We start from the raw sequence: 21,291 nt of genomic DNA, 5'->3' as shown, positions 1-21,291 counted from the left end.
AGAGGCCAGGGCTATACTGTGAGACCATGTCTCAAAAACAGAAAGAAGGGAAGTAGAGAGGACAGGAGGGGAGGGGGAGGAAGAGGAAGGGAGGGAAGGGGAGGGGAGAGAAGAGGAGGAGAGGAAAGGGAAGAAAAAAAGGAAGGAAAGGAAGGAATGTTATAACACTCCCTTGAAAGGGGGAAGAAGAGGAAGAAGAAAGGAGGAAGAGGAGAAAGAAGAGGAAGAAGAGGCAGGACAGGAAGCAAGGCTGTAACTGCATCATTTCTGTTTCAAATTCTGAACCCCTCTTTCCCTAGGTCCACAGCCCTGAAACGCCGCACTTCCAGTCTGATTAGCTGCTCAAACAGTTGTGAAAAACACATGGGAGACACAGACTGTGGAGTTAGAGAGCTTCTAGGCTCCTCCTTCCATCCAGCCAGCTTCGCACACCCTCCGTCAGCCATAAGCAATCCAGGATGCTGGCACTGCAAACTCATGGTCTTCTTGTTGCTCTTAATGCTGAACTCAAGCTTTTCTGGGCAGCCTAAGAAACATCCTGCTGCATGGGGCGGGGTGGGATGGATCTGGGGCACTGAAAGCTGAGGGTCTGTATACTTCATCATCTGTGCCAGCCTTTTTAAAGCCAAGTCTTCACTCCTAAATCTCCACACTCAACAACCTCACCATCGTGGGTGCGGAGCCTTGCTTCCTTAGCTCCTCCTGGGAGGTTTCTAACTGCCGTACCATCTATTTTTACAAACGTGCCTGCTGCATGGCACACCCTCCACAATGTACATTTAATTGAGCTGAAATCTGACAAGCTATCTCTCTACAACAACCAGTTCAGTAGCTGGGTTATCTATTTTTATCTATTGCATAAAATAGATAAAATAGATACTGGGGCTGGAGAGCTGGCCTAGCAGCACTCGCTGCTCTTGCAGAAGACCTGAATTCTATTCCCAGCAACCAAACGGAAGCTCAGAAAAGCTATCTTTAACTGCGATTCCAGGGGATCCAATGCCCTCTTCTGGCCTCTACTGCGTGCACACACAGTGCACATACGTACATGTAGGTGAAGCATTCATATGTGTAAAATGCTAATAATTTTTTAAAAACTGGATTACTGGGTGAGATCTCAGGGGCAGCTGCGATCAGAGCCATGAGCCACGGGGTCATTGCAAGCCAAGCCGTAGCAGGCTGTAAACTTACTTCCATGTGCCGTTTCTGAACATAGGCTGGACACTCCAAGAGGAGCCAAAGATGTTAAAAGATTTGGAGAAACAGTCGTTGTAGATCAAGCCGGTGTAGATGGAGAAGATGCCCATGAGGAGGATCAGATAGCGCCCATTGAAGAAGATGTTCCACATCTGGCCCAGGAGAGAAGGGTGAGTGTCAGTGGGCTCTGAAGTGATGCAGGAGGGGAGAGAGACGTGGGATATATCCAGCATCAGTAGTGTGGGGAGAGATGACATGACCAAGGCAGACATCATATCCCCACACACATGATGTATGTCAGTCAGAGAATCCCAGACCTTTATTCACTGTGCAAATAAAAACACATAAGCCTCCTGTTCTCTCTTTCAGCAGAATGGATGGCTGTGCATGTCGAGGTCTCATCTACTAAGTAAACTGGCAGGCTGTGGGCCCCAGCACCTCCAAGAGATGGGCCCTGAGCTGGGCCCTGCCAAATCATCGAATCATTACATCATCAGGGCAGGTCCATATGCCTTTGCTGTCTGCCACATCTGCTAAGGAAAGCAGCAGCTTCCTGGGATGCTGGATGTGGGTATCATTCATTCTAAGAACTGACGACAAGACAGGTTGCCATTTTAAATGTCTTCCATAGAAAAGGACATCTATTAAGCTTGTCACGGAAGACTGAATTAGTCACAAGACTGGCCTTGCTTATGATTAACTCACACTGACATCATGGCACTCCTTCTAACCAATTCAGCATGTGTCAGAGGACTGCAGCCATTCTTACAGTCTGGAACATAGCTAAGGGCATGGCTCCACTCTGCCATTAACTGACTGGCAGATAAACTCTAACCAACACAGGCATCCAAGGGTATTCACAATGCCATGGAGGGGACCGTGCCAAAGACAGTGAAAAGTAAGGTCCCAGTACCCAGGACTCCTCCTTGGGGTTTCTTAAAGGTTTCTGCCATGAACAAAATATTCATGGTATTTTAAGACAGATTCTAAAGGAAGCCACAAATAATGTGCAATTCTTGATGGCAATTTTTGAAAATTATATATTTTGTAAATAAGCACAAATGTACAAAATGGAAATATTGTCAAAAGCATTCATCAAGATCTTTCTCTAGGTGGCTGGACTGCAATCTGACATAAGTTCTACAATTAACACATATTGCTTTCATCATCAGAGTAAACAAAGTTTTTAAAAAATTAAGGAGAGTCCAGATTTAATTCCAGTGCTCCAGAGGCAGAAGTAAGCAGATCTCTGTGAGTTTGAAACTAGCTCCATTTATGTAATGAGATCCTGTCAATAATAATACAATAATAATGATGGTGGTGGTGGTGGTGGTGGTGGTGGTGGTGGTGGTGGTGGTGGTGATGATGATGATGACGATGATGAAGACAACGACGACGATGGGGCTGGAGGTGTAACTTTCTGGTAAAACCCGTGCTTAGCATACACAACTCCTTTGGTTTGTTCCCCAATACCCTCAACATAAATCAATGCTTTGAGATGGTCTAGCATGCAACATAACCCAGCATAGCAGTGCATGCCTGCAAGCTTAGATCTCCAGAGGTGCAGGCAGGAGGCTCAGAAGTAAATCGTCATCCTTGACTACACAATGAGTTTGAAACCAGGCTCTGTCTCAAAAGTAAATACATACATACATACATACATACATACATACATACATACTGCAAAAGTCAACGTCTCATAATGTCACAGACAAAAAGAAAAAGCAAGAAGAGTTTACTACAGCTAGAAACTCCACACTGTTTAAGAGTTTTATATTGACTTGGATTACCTTTACAAATATACGCTATTGCTTATAGTGACAATCACATACACATTTTACAGTTATTTCTTATGTGTATGTGTCTGTGTGAGCACATGCCACACACGTGTAGGTACCTGAGGAGGTCAAAAGAGGGCGCTGAATCCCCTGGAGTGAGAGAGTGACAGGTGGTTGTGAGCCACCCAACATGGGTGCCGGGGACCACACTCAGCTCTTCTGCAGGGGCGGTTCGCACTCTTAACTGCTGAGAAGCCATCACTCTAGCCCCTCACACACACACTTTGCTTCTGTCTTGTGTTTGTTCAAGACAAGGTCTCGCTATCTTGGTCTGGCTGTCCTGGAACTGACTATGTAGGCTGGAGTAGCCTCGAAGAATTCACAGAGATCCTCCTACCTCTTCCTCTCAAGTGCTGAGATTATAGGCGTTAGCCACAGCAAACACCTCCTGGAACACACATTTCAACATTTTCCCTCCAGGAAAACCTGCTGATCACCCACCTCGTTGGTGCTCTTCTGAGCCAGCAAGTGCCTCTCATTTAGGACCATCCACAGGGCGGCCATCAGCATCACCATCCCGTGACCACAGTCTCCAAACATCACAGCAAACAGGAAGGGGAAGGTGATGATAGTATAGGGAGCTGTAGGGGTGACAGTCACAGCAGCTGAGGCCCCGAATGGGTCCCTACCCCCAGCCAAGACTTCTCTAGGGAAGCCCCTCCCCTCCCCTTCTGTGGGCAGGTTTACACAAGCCTCCCTATCTCCCCTCCACCATCTCCACACAATCCTGGCTTGGCTCCCATGTGCCTGAGCTAACCCGTGAACACAGTTCTCCTTTCTTGGTTTATGCCAGCACTAAGTCTTATACAGCGACTGGAGCTTCTCAAGTCACAAAGTTAGATGACATTCGTGGTAGTTGATTTTTGACTGCTTGCTGAACTAGATTACTGATGAGAATGAGATCCCGAGGGCTCTGATCTGACCACTGGATCAATCCCTTAGTGGATTCCTTGGATGGTGGCATTTGGGAGGGGTGAAAGGTAGAACAGGGGTCTCAGGCCTTGTCTGCTAAATAAGGGACTGGAAACTGGCAGGCTGCAGCCTGGGTCATCTCTGATGGACAGACAGTTCCTGAGCTGGCCTCCAATACCCTCCAAAGTAGGTCAGATCTGTATTCATCTGATAGATCCCTGTTTGGGGCTTGTGCTGGCCAGTTTCTGGGTGTTTCTTGCTTTGTTTTTGGTCAACTTGACCCAAGCTCAAGTTTCCATCAGTTTGACCCAAGCTAGAGTTTCCATCAGTTTGGCCAGTAGGCAAGTCTTTGGGCATATTCTCATCACTAAATGATGTGAGAAGGCCCAGCCCACTGGGAGCAATGCCACCCTGGTCAAGTGGGATATACAAGAAGTAAGCTGAGCAAGCCAAAAGGAGCAAGGCAGTAAGCAGCATCCCTCCATGGTCTCAGCTTCAGTTCTTGCCTCCAGACTCCTGCCTCAAGCTCTAGCCCTTCTTGATGAACTACAATTATAAGCTAAAATAAACCCTTTCCTGCCCAAATTGCTTGTAGTCATGGTGTTTATCACAGCAACAGAAATCAAACTAAGGCAAGACTCTACCTTGCCCCGACCCCTTCCCACATCCCCCTTTTCTCAGCTCTCTCTTCTCCTTCTCAACATGCTCCTGCCACCATGATGCTCAGCTCAAGGGACCAGTTGACCTTCGACTGAGCCCTTTGAAGCTGGGAGCTAAAATAAAATTTTCCTCCCTGTGGTGGCCTGAAGGACTAATGTCCCCATAGGCTCAGGTATTTATACACGAGGTTCCTCAGTTGATGGCACTGTATCAGAGGATTATGGGACCTTTAGGGGGTGGAGCCTTGATGAAAGGAGGTGTCACTGAGGCACGGGCTTTAGGTTTTATAGCTTTGCCCCACTTCCTGTTCTTTTCTATTTCCTGCATGCAGATGAAAGTGGGATCCCCCCAGCTTCCTGGTCCTACTGCCATGCCTACCTACCATGCCTGTTGTGTACCATGCCACAGTGTACACTCCTTCTGGAACCAAGAAAAAAAATAAACCCTTTCCTCCCTACATTTCTTTCTGTTAGGGCATTTTATCACAGCAACAAGAAAGCACTAATATAATCCCATCTCCAGGAAGCTGTTTATAGCGGTATTTGGCCAGTGTTATAAAAGTGTCTAAAACAGGACTGAAAGCTTGTCTCGGACTCCTATATTCTTTCCAATGCCATCTTTGTATTGTCTCCACCACAGACAGAGCACCAACAGTTAGCCACAGGCTTGTGACCCTATGGGGCCCCTGCATTATTGGACACAAGTTGGAGAAGACTCAAGCTATAGAACTGCTCTGTTCTCTGTGTGGCTACAGACCATCTGGTCTACCGTCTCTATTTTACTAACCAGACCACCATGACTGCACAGAAATAGGCACTGAGAATCTATTCTGCTGACCCAAAGTCCTGCGTATCCTGTTTTCCTCACACTATAACTTCTGGATTGTAAAGATGCTAAAGGGTCCTGGCTGACTTGGGAAAAGAAATGAAAGCTAGGGTTGGCTGCCATTTAAAAGGGCCAGGTATGGTATGAAACTCTTGTAAGCCAGTGAAGACATGGAAATACGGGGATCATGAGTACAAAGCCACCCTGAGCTACATACAGGACCCTGACTCTAAACAAACACAGACTCAAGGACATGTAAAGACAAAAGCCAAATCTTTCATGAGTCAGAGTTTACAAAAGACAATACAGGAAATCAAGCGAGCTGTCGAGTGTCACAGTGTAATTGGATTTACCTCCTGCATCTACTGAGAGGCACGCCTTAGTAATTTTCAGTTTCTTGCTATCCCATTGTACAAGGCATCAGATCCTTACCTGGGTTTATCTCTCGGTAGCTACCTACACCATATGCATCGACAATGTTCTGGAAGCCAGCTGTAAATTTATTGGTCCTATTGAAGGTGGGAGGGTCTGTTTTAGTTTCCACTTCTGTCATGATGGGGACCATGGAGGAGCCACTGAGTTCCTGCAGAAAGAAAGGACATGTGACCAATGCACATGGAGGAGAGCTGGATGCTGGCACACAGATCTGGACATGAACTTGGGACATCTCCTGACCTTCCAGAGAGCTATGAAAGGGAAACGTGTCTCAATGCTTACCTAATATCTCTTACATGAGAGACTCAGAAAGACAACATCCATCCTGGTTCTCTGGCCATCTACCCCCCCCGCCCCCAACACACACACACACACACACACACACACACACACACACACACACACACACCACTCAGCTGATTCTCTCCGGAATCCTGACTCCTTTTCTCTGGGTTGCCACACTAGTTGGGCCCCACCACCTCCTCTGGCCTCAGCCCTTCTGCTGACTTCTCCACCCACCCACTCTGCCCAGTCATGTCTGGAATAAAACAAACCAAAGGCATTGTTCTTCAAAGCTTCCTACAGTCTAAAGAGTGATGTCAAAACACCTTAGTCTCAGAGTCAAGGCTTCTGGGCAAGGTTGACTTAATCCTCCACTGCCTCCTTCATAACCCACTTCTTATGGAAACCAAGACTACAAAAGCCATCTCTCCAGGTGCCCAAGTCTTCACAATTCTCTGTGTTCTCCATCCCACCACTCCACACCCCCGTGGCAACTGTCAGAGGTGCCATGAGTGGGACTCTTCCAACTACAAAGGTCTTTACAGAGTTTCATCTCAATTCCCCCTGATGTTGTTACAAGGTACACCTCAAGACAGACCCATTTTAGAGAGGAAGAAACTGAGGCAGCACAGAGTTAAACAACTGACTCCAGGTCATAAAGCAGATGGAGTGGTTTCCCACCATATTGTTAAGGAGGAATGGGAATCGCCTCTTTCACAGGAAGGCGTGAAGCCTTTGCTTCTTCCCATGCACACCCCATGGCAGCTGACACAATGGCTTTTGTCAAGGGATTGTGTTGATGGTGATGACAATATCTAACACCTGTTCTACCTTCAAGCTTCCTTCTGCCTCTTACCCACGCCAGGCCTTCCACACATGCGTGGGAAGATACCTGTGTCATTTCAGGGGACTGAAGAAACTGCTGTAGCCAGTCTCGTAGGAAGCTTAGCTTTCTTATGACACAGAATGACTCTAGATTGAGACAGGGTCTCCAGTATCTCAAAGCTTACCAGATGCACCACCTGCCTAGCCACCTGCCTTGTAAAAGTCTTCCCATCTCCAGCTGGTTCCCTCTCAGTCAGACCGGCTTTCCTCCAACCAGTCCCCAACCCAATGGGGTTCATCATCCTATTACTCCATGCAATGATCCAAACAAGTATAACACATTCTCCAGCAGGATCCAGTCGACCCATCCTCTTGTCACCACAGAGACCATTCCTGCTCATATGGTTCACTCTGGTCTTGTAGGTTCACTCTGGCCCTAAGTATAAGTCCTATGTGGCCTTGCATGACATGAGGCACCTTCCTGCCTGGATGGTATTACAATTATTCTCACCTATCAAGTACCAAATGTCAGGCCCCAGGCATTTTTTGGGCTGGGGCTCACTCTTTCATTGATGAGGACAACAGGTGGTTAGAACCAGTTCCTCTCCCATGATGTCCCTCATTTTCTTCACCCACCATTCACAGCTGCCTGGGAGTGTGTACCCAGACACATGTGTATTGCCTATCTCTCTTTCTAGGAAAGCTACTATCACAGGGCTGTGTCTACCCAGGGGGGCTCTGGATCAACTGTGCCCAGTGAGCAAGTAGCAGATGAACGAGGGGTTATTAACTAAACAGTGTGTGTGTGTGTGTGTGTGTGTGTGTGTGTGTGTGTGTGTGTGTGTGTGTGTGTATACTGAGTCATCTGTGCCTTTGAGCTCTTAGTACCTGGGCTTGGTTGTTTTTGCCTCTCTGGCAAGCCTATACCTCTATAAGGTGATAACATCCATCATCATAGTGTGCTACCTGTTACCACAGCTGACAGAGAATTGGCACATAAGCACTTGACATGTGCCTGCCCGTTCTTCAACTGCTAGAGAACAAAAGATTCTTTTCTGTGCCTTCGCACTGAATTAAGAATTGAAGGTAGAGGGCTGGGGACATAGCTCAGAGGGTAGACTTCTTGCCTAGCATGCTCTAGACCCTGCTTCGGTCCCCAGCACTATATAAATCAGGTGTAGGAATATATGCCTAGAATCGGAACTTCAAGTTTATCCTCAGCTACATAAAGAGTTTGAAACCAACCAAGAATGTGTGAAACACTGTCTCAACTTTTTTTTTTTCTTTTTTTCGGAGCTGGGGACCGAACCCAGGGCCTTGCACTTGCTAGGCAAGCGCTCTACCACTGAGCTAAACCCCCAACCCCTCAACTTTTTTTTTTAATGTAGTGAAGGTACAGACAGAGATAATCCCACCACTAAGCCACCTGTGACGTTCACAACCCCAGAAAGGACAAGCAGGGGGCTGGGGAGGACTAGATGTGATTTGCCTCCCATCCCTAGCTGCCCCTGCCACTCACCATGCCTTGCTCCAGGGCCTTCTTAATGTGTCTAGTGTCTGCTACGGGGAACCAGATCTCAGCGATGATGCACTGCTGGGTGACGTCGATGTTGCACATGTTCAGCACGTGGTAGACAGCCTTCATCTTCTGTACTTTGATGACCCACGAGTGCCAGTTGGAAGCTGCTTCCTGCAGTAGGCGCTGTCGGTGAGACTCCGTTTGGGTAATGACCTGAGCAAGAAACAAAAAGAGAACCATAAGCATTCACGGAGGTATGTGACACAATGGCAAAAATGAGGTTTCGTCTGCCATGGTGGCTTCCCCTACCCTGCAAACAGCATGTGATCAGTTTGTCTTCCCTACCCAAGGTTAGAGCCCACAGGCAAAGACCGTATCTTCCTTTCCCTCTAAGATCTCCCTCATGCTATTGCTCTGGGTTAAATTGTGTGTCAGGTTAAGATGAAGCCATACCGGATTAGCGTGACCCTGGATCTAGAGATCAAGGTACACAAGAAGTATACTGTGGGAACTGTGCATTGATGAGAATAAGGTATCCACTAGCCTAGGGCATCCTTGCCAGTGGACACCAGACAAAACTGGAAGGTTCCTTCCTAAGTCCCCTTAGGGAGAGCCCAGCCCAGGTAGCACCTTGATTTTTGGTCTCCAGAAAGAACTGTGTGTGAGAAGCAACATCAATTCATAGAACCTGCCCAATTTGTCATCATTTTACAATGTTTGTTACAATGTCTCCAAAACAGATCAAACGGTCTCTGTAACAATCCATCCAATAAAAGCTAAGCGAGTTCATGAACGGGCAATTCGGCATGAATAAAATTCATTTGATGGAATTACATTTCATGCTTTGACAAATAAAATAGGCTCATCTTTATCAGGAACCTTTCCTATGGCTATTGTGGCACACTATAAAAGACATATCATAAATGTAAGACCTATAATACTAATACGCAGGCCTGCACACATGTCTTGAAGGGTCGCTGGAGGGCTTAATGCAGCCTGGCATGAGGATTACCAGGAGTCAGGGCCACCTGGCATGGATGAAACGTTCACAGACTTCACAGCAAAGCTTACCCTAACAAAAACACAGTGTATCTCCAGGAAAGAAACACCTTTAGGCCAGAGAGATGGCTCAGCTTATGAAGGTGCTCACTGCTAAGCCTGATCTCCTGAGTTTGAGTCCTTTACATGGTGGAAAGAATCCACCTTTACGAGTCTTCCTCCACATGCTGTAACACATGTGTGGGCACACACACATACACACACACACACACACACACACACACACACAAAGTAATTTAAAAAGAAAAAACCTGCCTATAGGCAGGATTGAATCCTAGAATCCTAGTGTATAAAACCTCAGAATGAACTCAAGGAGAGGCCCTTCTAGCACACAATGACAGAAATGGGGGTTCATCCGCCATAGTGACTTCCCCTGCCCTGAAAAGAGCATGTGATCAGTTTGTCTCCCAGTTGGTCATCATCCCCAGTGACACCAAGTGTGTATGATGAGAGCATTCTGGAAGGGCAGCAGCACGGAAATTGGTTGTTGAAGTCGGCTGAGCCAGTCGGTCACTTGATCCCATAACTGCACACGCCCGCTTCCACAATATGTCCTCCACAATCACTGCCAGAGGGAGCTGCCAGACAGCACGTGGGGTTTCAGATTCATCCTCCGGCCTGACTGAACAGAACGGGGGAAGCTGGCCAATCGGAGTCCCCAGATCCCTGAGGACAAGGCCCAAGCCCCACTACGTATAAGCAGTGCAATCACCCTTGTTTCTTTCCCGTTCTCCTGCGGGAATATTTCATGAATGAAATCCCTTGAGGGAAACAGTTTCTACAAGGAACAGAGACAATTAAATACATTAAATACACATGCTCTGAGGCAGTAAAAGTATCTGTCAGCCAAAGGCTTTTAAAAATGCCAGATGTAGTGGCATATACGTGTAACTCCAGCAGTGAGGCTGAAGCAGGAGGATTGACATGAGTTCTAGACAAGCCTGGATTGCACAGTAGATAGTAGCCCCATTAGGGCTACAAAGCAAGACCCCAATTTCAAAAAATGAATAAATAAGGGGCCGGAGAGATGACTTTGAGGTTAAGAGCACTGACTGCTCGTCTAGAGGTCCTGAGTTCAATTCCCAGCAACCACATGGTGGCTCACAACCATCTGTAATGGGATCCGATGCCCTCTTCTGGTGTGTCTGAAGATGGCTTCAATGTACTTATACATTAAATAAATAATATTTTTTTTTCTTTTCTTTTTTTTTCGGAGCTGGGGACCGAACCAAGGGCCTTGCACTTGCTAGGCAAGCACTCTACCACTGAGCTAAATCCCCAACCCCATAAATAATATTTTTAAAATGAATAAATAAAACATAATTTCTAAACCCACGCACCGAAGATTTAAATTGTGCTGGCCTATTCAGTAGCCAAATTTGAGAATTTGGATTTAATAAAAATTGAACAATGACTCAGTTCGTCAAGCACTTGACAACTGAGTTCAATCCTAGAACCCATCTAAAAGTGCCTGGCACTGTAGGATATGCTAGCAACCCAAGGCTTGGAAGGGAGAGACAGAGGGGTCCCTGAGGCTTGCTGGCCAGTCAGCCTACCTAACTGGTAAAATCAGGGACCCTGTCTCCAAGAAGGGACGTGGCATTCCAGAAGATAATACTGAAATTGAAATCATCCTCTGGCTTCTACCCCCGGGCGTGCGTGCACAAAATTTAAATAGCAATCAAACATCACAGACACTCGGTGTCCCTGGGGATGATGACAAGCTTTTCCAAGGAAATGTATCTGGGATGCATCTCACGCTCACCCGGAAAAATCAGACTCCCTGTTTTCACAGTCGTTAATCAGCATAACAGTTTGGTGCGGGCAAACTGGTTGTTCCGCTCAGTTGGCTGACTAGCTGGTTGCAGACTCATCAGGCAAAGGCTGGCCATAAAGGGCTCCTTTCATCAGATATGGGCGGCTGCCTTGGGGTAAACTAGGGCTGCGGCCCATTCTAAGCTGAGAAGAGCAGCACGTGACAGACATTCAGAAATGTCGGCCCCCGCTCCCTGAACACTGCTTTCTAATTGTGTAATCTGCCGCAGCTCCAACCAGAATCGCATAGCAAACATTCCAGGCAGGGGCCTGGGGACAGGATCCACCCGGAAGAGGTAGAGACCATCGGCTCCAGCCTGAAGCCCGCACTCACAGTGATTAAGTCTTCCAACCTCACGTTGACACTGGCCAGCATCTCTCTGCGCTCGGCTGCATGCTCCGGGCAGGGGTAGATGGTAGCACGAAACCTGTGTGGGACACATTCCAAAGGGCATACGTGAGTCACTTCAGAAAAGCTTCCATGATCCCTTTGCCATGAGGCCGTCACTAACTGACATGACTCAAAGGGCCTGTGCTAAAATGGCCTCCTGTGTGGTCCTTAGAAAATGATTCACAGCAGCCGGGCACAGTGCCTCATGCCTTTAATCCCAGCACTTAGAAGACTGATGAGACAGGAGGATTACAAGCTCAAAGCTTCTTCAGAGTGAATTCCAGGCCAGCCTCGGAGTATACCTCATGGGTATTCCTAGCATGAGTGAGGTCCTGGGTTCAATCCCCACGACAACACACACAAACATAAGTAACGTTAAGATCATTCTACAGAAACAACTGAGCCATGGTGATTACTTTTTCCTTTTCTATTTACTCTTTTTCGGTGCCAGTGAACCGAACTCAGGGTACCGGCATGTCAGGCAAGTGCCGTAGCTACCACCATACTTCAGCTCCAGCCCGAGTCAGCCCACTCAAGCAGCAAGCTAGAATAGGGATAACCTGGACCAGGCTCTGTCTCTACTTTGTTACCTTGGTAACTAGTTAGTTACTTTCTCCCTGTTCATAGGCTTACAACTATTGAGAGTCTGTTGCGGTTTCAGCATCGTTTAAAATGATCATCAGAAAGTTACTCTAAAGTCCTATCAACTTCCAAGAGGGCCCAGTCATTCGTGGTACAGCTCTTTTCCCACGCCCAACCCCAATCACCATGACAGAGTGCAACGACCTCTCACCCATCACAGATCTTCTTGATTTTCAGCCTGAGCTGTTCTCCTTGATAAAATATGATGAATATATTCTTTTTAATTTCTTCTTTCTGGAATATCAGGAAAAAAAATTATTTCGTTTCTTCCCTCCCAGAGTTGAGGATGGATGCCCTGTCTAAACGTTCCACCACCGAGCTATGCCTAGCAGAACATAAACTATAAAATCTGTAAGCCCCAAAGAAACAGGGGCACTAACTGCTTGCTAATCAAGGAGGCCACAGGTGCCTAATTCTGCTCTCACACCACGAGGAAGAGCCATGCTCACGCCTAAGAAAACACCTCAGAGAGAGGCTAGAATATTCCAAGTATCGAAACATCCATAGCAAGCAGGGCAGCGGAGGCAGCCACACAGGCCTGCGTGTTACAAGTTAGCCTATGCCTGATACTTAGCAAAGGGGAAGCTGTGACTAAGTTTTGACTCACACAGCTACTGACTAGGTGCCCTTAAGAGCGCTGCTCGGGCTGGTGGGTGTGGTGGCACACGCCTTTAATCTCGGCATTCAGGAGGAACTTAAAGGTTTCAGGCAGTCAGGGCTAAGTAGTAAGAACCTGCTCAAAACAAAGGAACAAACAAAACAAGAAAACCATTGCTTAAAGTCTGTTTCAGATAGGGGGGTTGTACAGCTCAGTGGCTTCCCTTGGTTTGTGAGGAGTCCTGGGTTCAAACCTCAGCAGAGCAAACACAAAGTTACTTGTAAAGATGTAACCATGAATGGAAGCAGTGCCTGCCAGCTCGCTGTCACTGCTTTTCATTTGAGGGGATAAAGAAAAACTAGAAAACACGTTGTTGAAGGTAATGACCCAGTGAACTTATCTCAGCACTCGGGGCCCTGGAATCAGGTGCCACCTCAAAGAGATGGCCCGGAAAGCGTCATGAAAATATCACACACCCTTCAAGCCAGGAAGCCTGCCTTGGATTCGTCTCACAGAATTAATTCATTCAGAGGTAAAAGTCCACGTGCATAATCCCAGGACTAAGAAGACGAGGAAGAAAATCTTGAGTTAAAGGCAGCCTGGGGATAGCTATGCTGTCTCAAAACAGCCACCAAAAGGTTAGGAGCGTGGAGACGCTGTGGAGGGTAACCGGAAGCAACTGTCCAGAGGGTCGCATCACTGAGCATCCCTCACAGCAGTAAATGTACGCACTATCGTTTCGGTGGCCGCTCATAGGAACAAGCTAGGGGTGTTGCGGAATTTCTGCAAACGCCTACTTTGTACTATTTCCAAACATCCTCCACCCTTAGAAATTTCCGGTCTTTTTCTGAACGTTGTGGTCCTCTAGTCTCTAGATCTGCTAGAGTCAGGGATCCATTCTGACTTCCTGGCACCTGCTAGGTGACCCTCTGTCCACAATCCTCTCTCTCCACACAGTCCCTTTATAAACACTCTCTTCCACCATGACTATGTATCAAAACTTAACTCAACATCACGATTTTAAATAACCATGGAAACCAAGCATGGTGCCCAGGCCTGCGATCTCAGCACTTGGGCTCTATAGGCAGGGAGATCATAGGTTCATGACCTGTCTCTGCTACATGGACAATTTGAAGTCAGTCTGGGGCACGTGAGAATCTATCAACACACACACACACACACACACACACACACACACACACACACACACACACAGAATAAAGGATGCACAGGATTATGGGTAGAAATTTTCTTATTATTTTAAGTGAAAAAGAGCAGAAAAATCATTTCAATATAAAATTATAACTACACTCAGGAGGGAGAGGCAGGTAGATCTGAGTTCAAGGCCAGCCTACTCTATAGAGTGAGTTCTAGGACAGTCAGGACTACAGGGAAACCTTATCTTGAAGAACCAAATAAATAAATAAATGAATAAATAAATAAATAAATAAATTATAACTGCCTTGGTTAGAGAAAAGCAATATAAGAAGATAGTTAAAATATATTTTAACTGGAAACATTTTTTAAAAAGGGGGGCTTTTTTCTTTAATTACTCACAGGAAAGAGCATGAACACAGTCCCCCACCACCACAAATAATGTGGTTGAGTTTCTCGCGTTGGGTCAGCACATTTCGGATGCACTGGATAAGTCTCGCCCTGGGATAACCTTAGCATCTTCTCACCAGATAAACATGGGCTTTTCCCCTTGTTCTTTATTTTATTTTAACTATGATTTTCTTTTAATCAAAGGAAACAAGATTAATGCTTCAGCCTCTCATCTGGAAGATTGCAGACTTTTGGCTTCCAGGAGTGAAGAAGAAGTAGGTTTAACTACAAGGGTAGAGGAAGCAATTAGCCTATGGACTCAACACCAACAACCGTGCAGCTTCGGGGAAGAGCCTTCTCACGGGAGGCCTGCGGACCGTAGGCAGTAAGCATCTTGCCATCTTGTCAGCATCACCTAGGCGGCTGTGAGAAGTGCAGACCCTCAGGCTCCAGCTTCACCCCAGCCCAGCTAGATCCCAGGTGACCCTCAACTGGGGTTGGGAGGATGCACACGGAAGCTTGAGAAACTGCAGTGGGCTCTGGGCGATGAAAACAGATCGGGCCTCACGTGGTACTAATATTGTACATTTCTAGAAACAAGATGCCGACCTACGCAGTTGGAGGACTGAACCGACTATGCTGTGTTAAGAAGAACTGGTCCTTGGATAGACCTTTCAGACATACTACATTTTACGGGGGGGAGGGGCGAAATGAGGAGAAAAGAAAGGGTTAAGGGGAGAGAGAGAAAGAGAGAGAGAGAGAGAGAGAGAGAGAGAAAAGGAGAAGAGAGGGGGTGAGGAGGAAACAGACACCAGCTGCTTGTGCGAGGGAGGTCTTTAGTGTTATGGACTCCAGGAAGTTCACAGAGCCAATCCTGCAGGCCTGAGCTGCCCACCGTCACAGGATCCTCCAGAAGTGTGTCCATCTCGCTGAACTTCAAGTACACGTTTCCCCGGCAAACTCTCCACAGCAGCCTCTCGAAGGAAGCCATCCTCTCCCTGTTTATCACACCGGCCGTGAACCTAGAGAGTAAGAAGAGGAGATACCCATGAGCATAGGGTCTGTGGGGAGAGAGGATGGCAACCGCTCACCAAGCCACACACGTCCCAGTTCCAGCTCGCTCACATCTTATTACATTGTCTGTTTTCTTTGATATCCTGTGTCCTTAATCACCGCAATTCTATCTATACTATATATAACATTATATACTGCATAATACTATATATTATGTAGTGTATATAATATGTACTATATATAATAGGCCTTTTTTATGATGTTGTAGCCAAAGTTGGTAAATGTTCAGTGGTCTCGACATATTTTTATTTTTGAAAAGCAATGCATTATGAAACACACATTAACTGGGCGATGGTTCCACAAAGCCTTTGATCCCAGCACTCATGAGAGAGAAGCGGGCATGTCTCTGAGTTCGAGGCCAGCCTAACCTACGGAGCGAGTTCCAGAGCAGCCAGGGCTCCACAGGAAAACCCTGTCGTGAAGCGCGCGCACACACACGCACAGTGAACACATTGATGTCCAGGTATCCTGGTACTTAGATAGCGGCTAGCCTGAAATCTGACGTGGCCTTCAAACTGTATTTTCAGTGCTTTATTACTTTAGACAATGTGATCTTGCACTATCTTTGGGTAAAATATTTACATAAACATTATCTTCTTTCTATTTCAAATTTTGTTTTTTGCAATGGGATTTCTTTGTGTAGCCCTGGCTGTCTTGGAGCTCACTCTGTAGACCTGGCTGTCTTGGCGCTCACTGTGTAGACCAAGCTAGCCTTGAACTCATAGAGATCCACCAGCCTCTTGTGCTGGGATTAAAGGTGTGAGCCAACAAGCCCAGTTCCATTTCAAATTTCAGTAGATTCTCAATATGTACTGAATAAAAGATTAGGGACCTCCAACCACTTCACCAATCTCACAAGAACACTGAATGCATCCCATGTTGAACTGTCACATATTTTCAAGAGTACTGTATGTTACATTAATATCAGCTATTTAAGGCTGAGTTGCCTGCTCGATTCTGTCATCTCCAAGGACATTTGAAAACTCCCAAGTGCGTTTTATCAAACACAAGAGGAGGGAGGAATATATCTACCTCCTAACTTTGTCCCAAAGCTAGGGAAGAGTCGCACATAAAGGATGGGCAGATACTCCAGAGGGCAGCCATGCACTCCAGGCTTGATCATGAATGTAGTCACAAGCAAGGGGCACTTCCTCCCCCACCTCAGGTAGAGAGAATCTCTTGTGCAATGTGTGGAAGTGCCACCCATCAATCAAATGCTGTCAGCCTATCAGCTGAGGCAGGAAATAGGAGGTGGAAGTTCTGGTACAGAGAGAGGATTCCTGGGATAGAGTCAGGCTCAGAGGATTCACCCAGGAACACGGAAGGGGAGATGCACGGAACCTGAGCAGAGGTAACTGGCCAAGTGGCTGAAACTGAGACCGGAATAAACGGGATATTAATCGACGAGCTAGCTAGAGAACAAGCCTATGGCCAAGTGTTTGTAAATATATTTTGAGTATGGAGTTGTGAATTACTCCTGAATCTATCTCTGTGTAGAAGCCTTGTACTCATTCACAGGCTGTGCCACACCCAGGAGTTCATCTCCTATTGATCACAGGGAAATTGATCACATACCAGACATCAAGAGAAGGACCGGGCACCTATCCACACCCAGTTCTTAGGACATGGAGCTGTACTAACCCCAACTTTCCAGTCATGAATGCAGGCATGGCTCTTAGCTCCAAGAGACCTGAAGTGTCTTCAACAAAGAAATCTTCACCTAAGTTGGTTTCTGTCTGAAAGACAAAACACCGGACCTGTCATCAAACACAGGACAACATAGAAGCCCTCGGGCCCAGGGTTTGCTCTGTTTCTAAGGAAGCTTTAATCTTCCACAGATGTCAACACGGCAGAGAGCTCCTTGTCAGGACACCACACACACACACACACACACACACACACACACACACACACACACACACACCAACCTTCCCACCCCAAGCCTAAGTCTGCTCAAACCCTGCCCTCTCTTGTTCAGACGCTCCTTCTCTTGGGCCATACTTTTGTTTTCTTAACTGAGACAGGGCCTTCTTAAGTCATCCTGGATGGACTGGAACTTGATCTATGGGCCAGGCCTGCCTCTGCCTCCCAAGTGCTGGGATTGAAGGCACCACCATGCCCAGCCTGAGACGCAATATTTTTTAATTGAACCTGAATCACTGCTACTGCACCTGGAATATTTTCCTTCACTGATAGCCTGCATGTGGGGCAAGAAATGAAGTATTTTATTCAGTTAGGGAGATTGAACACGCCAGCCAGTTTTTGAAATAAGAACTTAGGACTCGGGGCTGGGGATTTAGCTCAGTGGTAGAGCGCTTGCCTAGGAAGCGCAAGGCCCTGGGTTCGGTCCCCAGCTCCGAAAAAAAGAACTAAAAAAAAAAAAAAAAAAGAACTTAGGACTCTGAGGAAAAGGCCCTTTATTAACTCCACCCCAAGAAAGTTGAGGTGTTTACCTCAAAAAAGTCCTGGGTTTTCTTCAGGAGGTATTTGAGCTCTGTCAGTTCCAAAAAGCTCTTCTTCAAAGCCTGATGGCTCTGGTTGGCTTCCTGTAGCTCTCCTTCCAACTTCTCCAGGGTAGTCTGCAAGGGAGGGAAAAGGAGCCAGGTAAAAAGTGTCCTGACATTTCCTCTATACATTAACCAATTAACCACTAACCATAGTCAAGAACCAGAAATCCAAGAGGCAGTCCTCACATCAGAGCAGTAACTGAAGATGAGCCCTGTTCCTCTGTAAATCATGCATTCTTGTAGAATACAGTGAAAGCCCGACTGTCCAGAGAGGACAATGCAAAAACATTCTGAGGAGTAGAAGACAGCTCATGAGGAAGTCAAGGTGTCTTCCCCGTCTTCAAACCCCTAAAAGATAAGTGATCTTACACATTGGGAATTTATTCTGCCCAGACGCACTGTGACGATGGTTAAAACGCAAAAGAAACTGTATCATCTCCCTCAACCACTTCCCTGACCCATACTCCAGATACCCCAGTTCTACGTGGATCCAAAGAGCCGAACACAAACAAGAGAAAAGAGGCTACAGAAAAAGTGAGAAAAAAAGCAAGAAGGCAGAACTGAGCCAAAAAACAATTTCTTTTCCCAAATACACACAGAGAGAGAGAGAGAGAGACAGAGAGAGACAGAGAGACAGAGAGACAGAGAGACAGAGAGACAGAGAGAGAGAGAGAGAAAATAAGGCTTGTGATGAGACCTGATGCCCTCTCTTCTGATCCTTGTGGACACCAGGCACTCACATAGTGCTCAGACATACATGCTGGCAAAACACCAGTATACACAAAATAAAATTTTAAAAAAATTGGGAGATGGCTGGAGAGATGGTTCAGAGTATAAGAGCATTGACTGCTTTTCCAGAGGTCCTGAGTTCAATTCCCAGCAACCACATGGTGGCTCACAACCATCTGTCATGGGATCTGATGCCTTCTTCTGGTGTCTGAAGACAGCTACAGTGTGCTCATATAAATAAATAATTCTTTAAAAAGATTTAAAAAGTTTGAAATAGCAGGCAAAAAGAAGTTACAGAAGAAATAAAGTAAACCAAGATAAAATTTTAAATGGAGAATACTAAGCCATGGTCTCTATGTGTGTGTAGCTCTCTACATATTTGTAAGAGCACTTATGAATGTAGCTGTGTACATATTTGTATGGATACATATGTGTGTGGCTGTGTATATATTTGTACATAGTGTGGAGGCCAGGGATCAGCCTTGGGTATTGTTCCTCAGAAGCCATCTACCTTGCTTGGTTTGTTGTTTTGGTTGTTTTGTTTTAGATGGGGTCTCTTGTTGGCCTGTAGCTCACCTCATAGGCCAGTGAGTCCCCAGGATCTGCCTGTCTCTGCTTTCTCAATGTTGGGATTTACAAATGTGTGCCACCATGTCTAGCTTTTTTTATTATTATTTAATGTGGGTTGTGGGTGAACCAAACTCGGGTCCTTGTTTGTGCAGCAAGCAACTTCCCTATCCTGGTGGTTTGAATAGGAATGGCTCCCAGAGATTCATGTGTTTGAATGCTTGGCCATAGCGGGTGGCACTATTAGGAGGTGTGGCCTTGTTGGAGTAGGTGTGGCCTTGTTGAAGGAAGTGTGTCACTGGGGCTTTGAAATTTCAAAAACCCAAGCCCAGTCCAGTTGTTTTCTCTTCCTGTTGCCAGAGGATTGGGATGTAGAACTCTCAGCTCCTTCAGCACCATGTCTGCCTACACATTGTCATGTTTCCCCACCCTGATGATAATGGACTAAACCTCTGAAACCAGGCCCAATTAAATACTTCCTTTATAAGAGTTGCCCTGGTCATGGTGTCTCTTCACAGAAGTAAACCCTAACTAAGACACCTATTGAGCTATCTTGGCAGTCTTCAACTAAATGAGGGCAGTAAACTGAAGAAACCACAACCAGTGATGGTGGATTAAGGTCACCTATGTTTAAACTGTGGCGTCTCTGCAGTCTAGGACTAGCTAGGCTCATGTTCCAAGAGATCCAAAGTCCTTCCTATCGTCCTTGGGCACCAAGCACACACATGGTGCACACACACACACACATGCACACACAAAGTACATCTCTTTTTTAAAGGAAGGCTATCCTCTTTCAGTATAAACCTGAAAACAAGTTTATAATGTCAGACAAATTTGGAACAGTGACACTCGGAATTCCTATCTTGCCTCAGCTGAGGATTTTACAGGACCAACCATCAGTAAAACCAATCACCCCACGCTGAGTCCAGCTGGATGAACTTTTATTTTAAGGTGGACAGAGCCAGTTCACAGACTTATTTTTGTGCCAAGCACATAACTGGAAAATCCATCCCATTCCAGCCATATTGGCCCACTCAGCTCATCCTGTGTCAACACATTAAGACTTCACTGCCAATGAGAAACTTAGGTTCACAAAAGAAATCTCTCTTCAAAGGGGATGAGCTTTTTTGGGAAAGCAAAACAGCCCCCCTTCACTAGCATAAGAGACCTAAAGTTGTACCCTGAGATTTTCTTAGGATAGTGTCTTAGTTGAGGTTTCTACTGCTGTGACGAAACACCAGGACCAAAAGCAACCTGCAGAGAAAAGGGTTCTTTTCACCTCACAGCTCCACACCACAGCCCATTGAGGGATGTCAGGGCAGCAAGGCAAGGCAGGAAGCTGGAGACAGGAGCCCATGCAGAGGGCGTGGCTTGCTTCACATGGCTTACTCAGCCTTCTTTTATAGAGGACTCAGAATCCAGCCCAGGAATGGTACCACCCACAATGGGGGGGGGGTCCCACAATCCATCACTAGATGCCCTATGGGCTTGCCTACAGCCCAATCTTATGGAAGCATTTTCTCAAGCAAGGCTTCGTCCTTTCAGATGGTTCTAGCTTGTGGTATAAAACGAGCCAGTGCAGACACAAAGTAACCCCAAAAAGGAACTATCACCCACTTGTTCACACGTAAAGGACATGAGAACCGCTTGACCACTCTGAGCGGGGGAGCTGGTTAAAGTAAGGCACTCACCTCCAGGGTGATCATTTCCCGGGGCAGAGGGGTCCCTGGATCCTTGTCAGGCACTTGGATTATAATCTCATTTTGCATCTCATCTTCCAGAAAACCTAAAACACGGGTGATCATGACTTCCCAGAACTAAGAGAGGGTTCAGCAGAACAGGGGTCCTTGGCCGGCTTAGCTATCTGTGCT

General features: G+C 46.5%; 1 protein-coding gene across 2 annotated transcripts in view; it reads right to left on the bottom strand.

The window, feature by feature from the left end:
• Positions 1-21,291, bottom strand: part of Atp6v0a4 (ATPase H+ transporting V0 subunit a4) — a 79,481-nt gene that overhangs the window by 21,877 nt on the left and 36,313 nt on the right. The window contains exons 3-12 of one of the 2 annotated variants that reach the window (XM_032906741.1): positions 21,112-21,206; positions 18,071-18,196; positions 17,259-17,353; positions 15,439-15,565; positions 12,552-12,634; positions 11,702-11,795; positions 8,494-8,706; positions 5,865-6,015; positions 3,477-3,616; positions 1,192-1,349 (exon numbers count right to left, since the gene is read on the bottom strand). In XM_032906741.1, coding sequence (XP_032762632.1) covers positions 1,192-1,349; positions 3,477-3,616; positions 5,865-6,015; positions 8,494-8,706; positions 11,702-11,795; positions 12,552-12,634; positions 15,439-15,565; positions 17,259-17,353; positions 18,071-18,196; positions 21,112-21,206 — 1,282 coding nt within the window. Of the gene's footprint in view, positions 1-1,191; positions 1,350-3,476; positions 3,617-5,864; positions 6,016-8,493; positions 8,707-11,701; positions 11,796-12,551; positions 12,635-15,438; positions 15,566-17,258; positions 17,354-18,047; positions 18,197-21,111; positions 21,207-21,291 lie in introns of both variants that reach the window. The other variant, XM_032906742.1, reaches the window with a different exon arrangement.

Source organism: Rattus rattus, chromosome 6, assembly GCF_011064425.1.
Source record: "Rattus rattus isolate New Zealand chromosome 6, Rrattus_CSIRO_v1, whole genome shotgun sequence".
NCBI classification, from domain to species: Eukaryota; Metazoa; Chordata; class Mammalia; order Rodentia; family Muridae; genus Rattus; species Rattus rattus.
This window is presented reverse-complemented; position numbering and strand designations above follow the sequence as displayed.